Source organism: Pecten maximus, chromosome 11 (assembly GCF_902652985.1).
Source record: "Pecten maximus chromosome 11, xPecMax1.1, whole genome shotgun sequence".
Taxonomy (NCBI): Eukaryota; Metazoa; Mollusca; class Bivalvia; order Pectinida; family Pectinidae; genus Pecten; species Pecten maximus.
This window is the reverse complement of record NC_047025.1, coordinates 3,586,744-3,598,913: the sequence shown is the minus strand read 5'-3', so window position 1 is coordinate 3,598,913 and position 12,170 is coordinate 3,586,744. Positions and strand designations below refer to the sequence as shown.

The 12,170-nt window shown below is 38.5% G+C and overlaps 2 protein-coding genes across 2 annotated transcripts; both read left to right on the top strand.

Moving 5' to 3' along the window:
* Positions 1-7,369: 7,369 nt before the first annotated feature.
* On the top strand, positions 7,370-9,321 carry LOC117337746 (tumor necrosis factor receptor superfamily member 5-like). The gene is made up of 4 exons (XM_033898853.1): positions 7,370-7,490; positions 8,062-8,268; positions 8,637-8,889; positions 9,303-9,321. The coding sequence occupies exons 1-4, from the start codon at positions 7,370-7,372 to the stop codon at positions 9,319-9,321; spliced, it is 600 nt and encodes a 199-aa protein (XP_033754744.1).
* A 1,017-nt stretch (positions 9,322-10,338) lies between these two features.
* Positions 10,339-11,618, top strand: LOC117337072. Its single transcript, XM_033897857.1, has 2 exons — positions 10,339-10,592; positions 11,067-11,618. The coding sequence occupies exons 1-2, from the start codon at positions 10,361-10,363 to the stop codon at positions 11,324-11,326; spliced, it is 492 nt and encodes a 163-aa protein (XP_033753748.1). The 5' UTR covers positions 10,339-10,360; the 3' UTR covers positions 11,327-11,618.
* The last annotated feature ends 552 nt before the right edge of the window (positions 11,619-12,170 follow it).

The window sequence follows — 12,170 nt, the reverse complement described above, 5'->3', positions numbered from 1 at the left end:
AACATTATTCATCAAATACGTCCACTGGCGCTGTCTTGTCGGAATATACCTACCACACACATTTTAAGGTAGGTCTTTTCGGCAATGACGGTAAAAAAAATATGTGCAAGTGCGACCCATCTCATATATCATACAACTTGTAACGAACCTCTATGGCCGTCCTTATTTCACAAAAATATTGAATTAAAATTATTGTCTGTATTACGGGGTAAAATAAACCATGTTTTATCTATTCTGTAACAAAAAAAAAAAAATGTCAAATAATGGACAGTCACGTTAACCCTGCTGTTTACACAAGTGTAACAGCTAGGAGAGGAAAATGCTACAACAAGCCCGGGACTCGAACCCGGGACCTCCTAACTTTCGACGGTCTCAGTCTAGATCTAGTTACACTACACACGGTTAAGAGGAAAGCGGTTCGTAACAACATCAGTAGTAGAAGCAGGAAGTATCTATGCCAATAATTGAGAAACAACAATGGGAGTACCAGCTAGATAGATAACAATTTAACATATGTACATTTTAGCAGTGGACGGAAGGCCGGATGGTGGAGGATGTTTCCATGTAAGAACCTTTGCCACAGGGAACCCCGATCAGTCCCTCCCGGGTACCTTATAATGAACATACAGGGGTGCCATTTTTACCTAGTTTTAATCTAGCCCCCAAAACGTATGAAAATGTGTTATGCACATTAGGGAAATTCCAAATACACATATGCTATAACACATTATCAGGTCCCTTTGCTCTCTACAACTACATGGCAACCATGATCAGTTGGTCCATCACCCACGTGGCTAGTGCGTGATTTCCAGCCTCACTTTGGCTATATGGTTCATCTGAGTGTGAAACTGTTTGAAAAACAATATATACATACAACCCTACAAGGTTCAGGATTTGTTGTGATTTTAAAGAGTCAAAGAAAAAAATTCCAATTACTTGGTTATAGGAAGTAACGGGTTAAATTTAAGAAAAAAATCGTAGTTCACTAATTTGTCTCTTTAACAATATTTTAGGGGCTGCGATAGGTCAATCGGTCGATCATGTAACCAATGAAATCTCAGATGAAGGTCTAGGATGTCTGTGTCGATCCTTACTTGTGTCGATTTGCGTTTTTTTCACGAAGTTGAGATGACAGATTCTCCGGAACTGTCGTAGTTGTGTTCTTGGACAAAACAATGCTCTGCATAGAATGAGACATCTTCGCTAGCCAAGGCTTCTGATTACGTTACACTATCGAATCACCGCTAGAGGGCCAGAACTGACGCCTATATCTGCCAAGGGTTCGTGGAGTGTAACGTAATCAGAAGCCTTGGCTAGCGAAGATGAGAATGAGACTTTTCCCGTATGTTATTCAGTGATGTAGTCACCAGCTACTACACGGAGAACAGGCCTCAAATTGACAACAAATAAGAAGTAAGCTTTTTAGGAACATTTATTTAATCTCAAAAATAACAATTAGATAGTTTCTACGATAGTTACACGTTTATGAGACGAATCTTTCATATATGCAGTATGATTCCAGCACAGCGTACGTGAAAAGATGAAATGGTATTCTTTGAAATATTTCTTGTAACTTTTTTAATCTAAACGTTACAACCAGCTTTAGGAATTTAAAAGTCCACCCAGCGCTCACCGCCGGAAAAGTTAAATGACTTGTCCAAGGACACCATGGAAATTTTGATTATTTGACTAATAATACGTAGCTACATTGTAAAATATAGGATACTGAAACAAACAAAAAAACAATTTAGCAGAAGGCCAATCGCCTCTCCCGGCATGATGCGGGTAAATGTATTTAAACCTTTGGATCTGCAGGGATATATTACAGAATGGCAATGTAATAAGATATACATGTATGATAGGGTATACTCAACGTCATTCACATGATCGACAATCATAGTAACATTTTTGGCGAATTTTTTTGTCGCATTTAATTTTGTCATGATCGCATCGCTTTATGCCAAACGATGAACAAAGGTACAAAACAGACTTCAGCAAAGTGCCATAACTCAGGAAATAAGAAAATCCCATCCGAAAGCACATCAACTTTATAAATGTATTTTTATCACAATGGCTTTTATTTCATCATTTATGTTATACGGGAAAATATAGATTATAAGTTCTATACGTGTGTCTAATCCCATTTGTGTTGTGACAAATACAATACGTTTAAATCAAATGTATTTTAACTGTAGTGGGGGTGTGCTTAATTGTTTTATGGTCTGACAGCTTGATTTGTACGATAATGACCGCGATTCTAAACTATCGGAAAGCAACTCGGTACTTTCCGCCATGCTATTATTTTCCGCAAAATGACGGAAACTTCCGAGTGGTTTTACGATTGAACTTGAGTCTTTACGGAACTAGCCGAGATTTTGTGATTGATAGTTTATTGTCTTTTATACCTGCAGTTAATTGACAGATTAGGCCAGGTGAGCAGTAACCCGATAAGCTCATATATCTTAAGCCGGGCTAGCAGGAACAAGGTCATAACGCTATCCAATTACTACCCCATACATCACGCTAGTTTAAGTTAATCGATTGGACACACTCATAACGGGCTAAAAAAGGCAGCGGTAAACTGAGCCGAGCGACAACAAATGACATAGACAATTAAAAAAAATATACCATGTGTCACGTTTTGTTCAAATAAGCAACTCATGCATGAAAGTAAATTAAAATTGACTAGTTAATAAAAAAAATTCCGTATGTCTTCATGCAGGTACAAGAAATGTGGACCTCTCTGTAACTGGACACATGCAAGTTATAAACACACGCGTTAAATCTGTGCTATATATTATATACATGCTTTGAAAAGTTCATACAGAATATGATTTAATATTTCAAATGCTGCTTACGACCAAGTCAGCCCATTTAACCAGGACTAGCTATAGCTGCCATAACCATCAACCAGAGCCAAGAGTGACAACGTAAAAATCAACACACTATGTAAGTACATTAATGTAGTTGTACTATTTGTTCTGCTAAAATTAAAACGATACATTTTACTGAGATGGAAAAAAGTCATTTTCACCAGTGAAATATCGAAAATTATTAATTCTATAAAATTGACCTTTTTCACTTGTGAAAAATTTCACATTTTTATTTCATTTTATTTTATTTTTTTTATAAATTTTTCACTTTTTTTTTCTGATTTGACCAATCAAAACACTGCTTACACACGACAATGGGTAAAATTAAAAGCAAACCCGGTATATTTTGCTATAAATGTAATAAACAGAATATCTAAGAGTATCTTCAATAATACCAAATATATTTCACTCGTGTGGCTAATATTCTGATATTGGCTAATATTCTGATATTTTTTTCACGAATGCGCAGCACGAATGAAAAAATATCAAAATATTTCCCCCACTTGTGGAATTTGTTTGGTGTTACTGAAGAGACACTGTTAGATATCCCCTATTAATGTAGGAGGGGTGAGGTGAAGTGGGTTTTGGCTTGGGAGCTCGTAGGGAACCCAAAAGTTTGCAAGTCTTTAACGGGCAACTATTCCACGAGAATATAAACCTATTAATTAGCTAGTAATCCATTATTTTGATTATTCTTCTATATATCTTCATTGAAAAATCAATCAATTTAATCCTGATTTTTTTGTTTTAGAAATGGATTACAACTATAAGAAAGTTACGTTTAGTTTAAACTTAATTTATTATTCTGTAAGTTGGCTGGGGATGCCATATTATTATCCGAACATGAAGAGAATGAATCAATCGAGACATATAATTGTGTGTATGCTAATTTGGTTTGATTTAGTATTGTTTAACGTCCTATCAACAGCTATGATAATTTACGGACGGCTTCCTCTGTGTGCGAGATACATGTGTGTAGTGAGCGTATGTTTTAGGAGGCTACTGTAACTGCTACATCAGGGAAATATACCGCCAAGGACAACCAGCAGGACACACCACCCGGTCATATTATACGGGTGAACCAGTCGCCAAAAAACTCTCGGCCAGATGTCAGAGCTAAAATAAAGCAAGAGTAGCCTGATTTTCTTTTGGCCCTGATACCAGAATGAGACATTATGACAGATAGATGTACCGGACATCTATCTGCCAGAATCCTGAAGTCTGGTGCCAGGGCTAGAGGAAACTTTGAACGCTCAACTAAAGGCTAAACGTGATACAATGTTTAGGGAGAGACGAATTATAATTTGTTCAGAAAGAAGAAAAGTAGATAAAATCCCAACCTTACGATTATGCAATGGGAATTCCTATGTTCCAAATGCAGGGCTTGTTTGAGGTTGATACACACAATTGTACGCGGGATACTGTTATTTCTTTATTTTATTTATCTATTTATTTATTTTAATTGTTTAGAAATAAAAGGAATAAACTAATATGTACACATTTTAACTGAAATCATGTATTGTCATAATTTGAAATGAAAATATGTGCTTTTTTAACGTGCCGTCATTTTATATACTATACATGTACTTGTGAGCATATTAAACAAGCTCACATTTCTGCAAACATTTAAAAAGAATAACCGAACATCTAATTAACGCGCCACTGTGTTATAAAGCGTGATACCAATTTCACCCGAGATAAAAAAAAAAAAAAAAAGATCAGAAAAAAAAAACAATACAAAAGAACAATAAAAAATACAGAATGATGATGTTATATATACCAACACCCAGAACAATTACATATGTGACATGTTGACGTGTACATGTTTGTAAACATGTGATATATGTATGATATACAACACCTTTTGGCGAGTTGCGTGTAAAAATATGTTCCAGTGTTAGACAATGGTAGCGGTGTCATATATATAATTCAGCCTTTGTTTGTTAATACTTACCATCTACCCGTGATAAAGTTTATGTATATAAGCTATATACTAAATGTCAAGGATTAGTTTTGCACGCCATATATCAGAGGTTTAAACAGCCAATCAGACTCTATATTTCGTATACCAAGACTGGTTAGCATACCTGTCAGACTAACTACCATACGTACGTCTCTCAGCTAACCTAACTGCCATACATACGTCTCTCAGCTAAACTAACTACCATACGTACGTCTCTCAGCTAACCTAACTACCATACGTACGTCTAACAGCTAACCTAACTACCATACGTACGTCTAACAGCTAACTTAACTACCATACGTACGTCTCTCAACTAACCTAACTACCATACGTACGTCTCTCAGCTAACCTAACTACACTACGTACGTCTAACAGCTAACCTAACTACCATACGTACGTCTCTCAGCTAACCTAACTACCATACGTACGTCTCTCAGCTAACCTAACTACCATACGTACGTCTCTCAGCTAACCTAACTACCATACGTACGTCTCTCAGCTAACCTAACTACCATACGTACGTCTCTCAGCTAACCTAACTACACTACCATAAGTACATCTCTCAGCTAACCTTACTACCATACGTACGTCTCTCAGCTAACCTAACTACCATACGTACGTCTCTCAGCTAACCTAACTACCATACGCACGTCTCAGCTAAACTAACTACCATACGTACGTCTCTCAGCTAACCTAACTACCATACGCACGTCTCAGCTAAACTAGCTACCATACGTACGTCTCTCAGCTAACCTTACTACCATACGTAGGTCTGTCAGCTAACCTAACTACCATACGTACGTCTCTCAGCTAACCTTACCACCATACGTACATCTCTCAGCTAACCTAACTACCATACGTACGTCTCTCAGCTAACCTTACTACCATACGTACGTCTATCAGCTAACCTAACTACCATACGTACGTCTCAGCTAACCTAACTACCATACGTACGTCTCAGCTAACCTAACTACCATACGTACGTCTCTCAGCTAACCTAACTACCATACGTACGTCTCTCAGCTAACCTAACTACCATACGTACGTCTCTCAGCTAACCTAACTACCATACGTACGTCTAACAGCTAACATAATTACCATACGTACGTCTCAGCTAACCTTGCTACCATACGTACGTCTCTCAGCTAACATAACTAACATACGTACGTCTCTCAGCTAACCTAACTACCATACGTACGTCTCTCAGCTAACATAACTACCATACATACGTCTCTCAGCTAAACTAACTACCATACGTACGTCTAACAGCTAAACTAACTACCATACGTACGTCTCAGCTAACCTTGCTACCATACGTACGTCTCTCAGCTAGCCTAACTGCCATACGTCTCTCAGCTAACCTAACTACCATACGTACGTCTCTCAGCTAACCTAATTACCATACGTACGTCTCTCAGCTAACCTAACTACCATACGCACGTCTCAGCTAAACTAACTATCATACGTACGTCTCTCAGCTAACCTAGCTACCATACATACGTCTCTCAGCTAACCTTACTACCATACGTACGTCTAACAGCTAAACTAACTACCATACGTACGTCTCTCAGCTAACCAAACTACCATACGTACGTCTCTCAGCTAACCTAACTACCATACGTACGTCTCTCAGCTAACCTTACTACCATACGTACGTCTCTCAGCTAACCTTACTACCATACGTACGTCTAACAGCTAACCTAACTACCACACATACGTCTCTCAGCTAACCTAACTACCATACGTACATCTCAGCTGGAGAAAGAATGGAGGCTACTATTAAGAAAAGGGGATTATACAACAGGAAGATCGAAATCCACGATTTAACTTTCATATTTAAAGAAGGTCGGAATCGTCAACATCTCCCTGAACAGTTCCTCGTCGATTCTGATTAGTTACAAAGCAGAAATGAATTGTTGTTGGTAATATCATTTAATCGAAAAAAGTATACGTATACATTATATTTTCACATTTACAGGTAAGAAAACTAGACAGAAATTTTGACAGATGATTCGGCCAATTCAACGGTTGATGTTGCTAACACTTTTCCACGAGATGCTTGTGACCAGCGCCTTCAACACCGTAAGTATCTATAGTGATGACGTCTTGAGATTCGAAAATCATTTATTTGGGAATCGTATTCGGGTTAAGAAAGAATTCATTGACAAATTCGAGTACATTATTTTTGTACTTTGGTTAATAAAAAATGGTGCCAGCGGTGGGATCATAAGAACATGGTTCTAAAGGGATTTAACTACCATCTATGTAGCTTACACAAATACTATTTATCTATATACATCCTGTTTTAGAGTTGGCTGAATTTGACGTATGTGACGATGGCGGGAATCACGTGCCTGAAATGCCCACCGGGGACGTATTGGGTGGCGGACTGTACCGAAAACTATCACGTGTCCAGTTGTCGGATGTGTCCAGAAAATTATTTCTCAGACTCTTACAACAGGGCAGACACGTGCCATCCGTGCTCCGTAAATGCTCCGTAATGAAAATGGAAATTATCTCCCCTTGTTCCGGAATGTCAGATGCCGTTTGTGAATGTCCTGAAGGTTATTACTACAGCCGGCGCAAGAAAGGCAACTATGAGGCATGTTTTCCCCACACTAAGTGTGTTAAAGGTTATGGGGTCACGCGGTTTGGTGAGTAGCTCTCGCTAATGATAAATATATGTAAATGTGATTAGCCAATGGTGTAGTCGTATCACCTTCGTCATAGAAATGAATCTAAAAATAGCTCAACCAATCATAAGCCTGTAAAACCGTAATCAGCATTTTATTATTGCTGTGTCCGAGGTTTTCATTGGTGTATCTTGTCGATATCTAGCCAATTAAATTTATGTTGCAAACATAATTTGCATAATCCTACACTGTATATGTATGACATAACCCTTCATGTAGGACTTAATTCAGGTGCATTGTACCATGTGTAAAACTTTCACTTTGAGAGAATCCATAATTTATGCCTATTCTTTATCCAAAAGTTTGTACACGTGACATTTTTCTGTTTTGACGAGCTTACATGTGACATTTTTTTCTGTTTTGACGAGATTATTAAAACTACTATCCGAAATGTCTTCATCGGCAATTACCTCATTATATCAGGACGAGTGACAATTCGGACATTACACTAAGTAAAGTCCGAATTGTCTTTTGTGTTCTATGGTATCTATCGGTCTGAATTGTTACAGTTGGATATCATTTTTTCCTGAAGGAACCAAGACAAATAACACTATTTGTGAAGCGTGTCGCCCTGGCTGTATGTATTCCGACGTGACGTCTGCCACCGACCGCTGTAAGAGCTGCAGCTCGTGTGGTCCGTTCGATGTTCTCCTGGAGTGCGGCGCCACCCACAACACCGTATGTGGAATTCAGAGGAGTTCCGATAACTTTAATTTGAACAAAACTCTAGGATTGCAGAGTGAGTTGATTCTAAACTAACCCAAGTTACTGTAGTTTAGTTACTGTAGCCGAGATTCGTATCAATGAAATTTTTGTCTCGTCTGCGACGACTATGGTGTTATTTTCCCGGTGTCGTCGTCAGCATTTCACTTTAAAAGATTTCCGTTACGATCAATTGCTCAAAAAGTATAAACCCAAATTTAACCAAACTTTTAGCTTACGTAGTGGACATCTCAACATATCCTTCATTTACTAAATATCATCCAGTATATAGCGACTCTGAAAAAATATGGATTTCGCCTGGAGTCTGGACTTACAAGTTTGATTTTAGTTGATTAATACCTGGAATATAGAACTTTGCACTGTGCTTATATATCTCCATTGTAGACATACGTGGTCCGGACTTCCCCCTGGTGGTCGTGCTGGTGCTGGTGTTTTCCATTGTATTATTTGTACTGATCCTCGTGCTGATTAAGCTATATTGCTGGCGGCAAAAGTACAACGTGATGAAGGGGATGAACGGAACACTGAACGCCTCCCATCTCTACACCGACCATTCCTCGTTACAGTACGCTTACGCCCATGACGGAATGTCATCATTCTACTTCAGCGACGCATCGAGTATCGCGCCAAGTATGAGGTCAGTATTAGAATATCTTTATCTTCCTTTGTTCGTTGTATCTAGTATCGCGCCAAGTATGAGGTCAGTATTAGAAAATCTTTATCTTCCTTCGCTCGTTATGTATCTAGTATCGCGCCAAGTATGAGGTCAGTATTAGAAAATCTTTATCTTCCTTTGGAAAGGAAGGAGTAATGAAGAATAGCCTGCCCGTTCCGGGCTTCGAACTAGCGACCTTTCGCTCTAAAGGCAAATATGCTACCACGGCAGGGAAATTCCCGCTTGTCTAGGCTAGTATGGTAACCTTATACTCTCTACTTTATAAGGACTTTAGAATCACTGACAAGACCTAGTAAGACGTATTGGAAGGTGCTAATATCGTTTATGTATTTTGTAAAATCCTTTATATGCTACACTGCTGGTGGACTTTTCAGCCCCAGAGGATTGCCGTAACCTGTTTGCAACGTTTCATTTCATGTGATAGTAACACGGTTCAGAATACACTAGTACTTGACGTCCCGTTCAAAATTGTTAATTGAAATATAGAGGGCATTATATTTCTACATCAAAGATTAAGAATTTTTTTCTTCCTGTTTCGGGTTTCCTCCCTCACCTCTGTGATATTTTTCTACATCAAGATTAAGACATTTTTTCTTCCTATTTCGGATTTCCTCCCTCGCCTCTGTGATATTTTTCCACATCAAGATTAAGACATTGTTTCTTCCTATTTCGGGTTTCTTCCCTCGCCTCTGTGATATCACTGACGGGTCCGTCTGTATGGTAAACCTGAATGAGTTTTTGGCTGAACTGTATTTTATATTCTTAATTGGTACTGAATGGAGCTTACCTGCTGCAACGCGCATGGGTATAATGGTCTCTTGTAATGGTTCATGGATATGGGCATTTCAGCTGCATAGTCGAATAGCAAGCTTTTGTGGCTGTGCGGTTGAGTGTCGTGTCTGTGTACCGAAGTTAAGCAACGTCGAGCATGGTTAGCTCTTGGATGGGTGACCGCTCTGTTGTACCCCCGGTGCATGTTACACTTTCGGAAGAGTGCTTATTTACCTTGACACTGATAGGTCCACGTGCTTTGCTTACTTCTCTTTCACTGATTGGTCAAGAAACTTTATTACCTTGGCACTGATTGGTCCAGACATTTTGATTATTTACCTTGACAGTGATTGGTCCAGACACTTTGCTTATTTCACCTTGTCACTGATTGGTCCACACACTTATGACATGCATTTTCCCTAACAGTATGGAGCTATCTAAGTTCGACAAACCTTTGGTGTCAGTCGACGTTTTCATGAAAATGTAGTCATGAAACAAAATGTTAATCTATTTAAGAATAAATTGATAGAATTTTCATTGCAGAAAATACATCTTTATTATGTATTATTTTGATTTTAATGAAATGTATCAACCCTTACCGTTTTTAGAATTTAACACGTGCTATTGTCACAGGTCAAGGACGACGCGGTCACTACGGTCCATGCGCCCTATCAGTGAGATAGAGGACAAGTCGACGAACGGATCCATGATTACGATTGACGGTCGGCATTGGGGGAGAGGGCGACACATGGGCAGCAGGTCCACATTGAATCTCCAGCTCTCTGGCCATGACGACAGTAACAACTGGGAAGCCCGATACGATTCCGTCTTCAGCTTCCTGGCACGGAAACTTTCCCCTCATTGGAAATCTCTCATCACCCGGCTATTCATTGGTAAGTGTGACGTCATTCTTAATTCCTGGAATTTGACAATCTTTTGTTTTACTGAAAAGCAACTTCGAATATTTCTTAAATTCAATTAAGGTCAATAGAGCTTTATGGTAACGATTTAACATTAAACGATTTATTTGTAAGTGTGACGTCATTCTGATTTCCTGGAATTTGACAATCTTTTGTTTTACTGAAAAGCAAATTCGAGTATTTCTTAAATTTAAATAAGGTAAATAGAGTTTTATGGAAAGCCAAGTTGTAATTTATTCAAAGAGTAATGCTGATCCAGTAATTAACCAGATTAGATCAGATATCTTTTTATGATATATATTTACAAAAAAAAAAGGATTTATAAAGTGTAAAATACAATATATAATATAAAATGTATGTACCTCAATGGCCACAATATATATTCTAATATGAAATGGTTATGGTTCAGCTAACCGTTAAAAAAAAGTATTTTTGTTTATTTTTCAGGTATTGGCGACAAACAGGCTTACATTTACACTAAGCAACTGGAATCTGAGGTGTGTTCGACGAGGGAGAAAATGCACGAAGGCCTGCTCGAATGGAAACACAGAGGAGGAGATTCTGCCACGCCCGCCAAACTTCTCGCCGCTCTGTACATATTAGACTTCCATAACGTAATAGCCCACCTCAGAAACAAATACCCAGCTGTTTTCAACAACGACGATGATGACGATGATAGCGACGATGACAGGGAAACAGATGTTTGATTTTAAACATCATAGACAATAATAACATTTAAATGTGTTCAAATGGAGTTTATCTTGTTCTTTAGAACTCCGGAATCGAAATACACCTATATATATATTTCCATATATTGTATACGTATGTGAACTGCAGTTTAGAACTGTACATGACAGTGAAGTTTTTTTGTGTGATATTATAAACATCTAAGATAAAGTTAGCATGCTTTCAATTGTCCAATATCTGGCTGATGTTTTCAGACCCAATACAGAAACATACAATTATCCCGATCCTATAAGGATACGTACAATTAATTATCTCTCCCCACCCTATATAGATCTGTACATTTAATTATCTCTCCCCACCCTATATAGATCTGTACATTTAATTATCTCGCCCCTCCCTATACAGATACGTACAATTAATTATCTCTCCCCACCCTATATAGATCTGTACAATTAATCATCTCTCCCCTCCCTATACAGATACGGTCAGTTATTAGGAACATTTTTATCTTCCTTTGTTCGTTGTATCTAGCCTTTACTCGCGCCAAGTCATGGAGGTCAGTATTAGCAATACAATCCGTTATCTCCCTCGACTCGTTATGATCTAGATCGCGCACCAAAGTAGAGGTTCCAGGCTTTAGAAAATCTTTATCTTCCTTTGGAAAGTGAAGGAGTATCGAAAATAGCCTGCCCGTGCCGGGCCCTGCCGAACTAGTCGACTTCCTTTCGCTCTAAAGGCTAAATATGCATACCACGGCAGGGAAATTCCCGCTTTGTCTAGGGGCTAGTATGGTAACTTATACTCTCTACTTGATAAGGACTTTAGAATCACGACTACATGGATTTCATTCACCCCAGTCAGGAC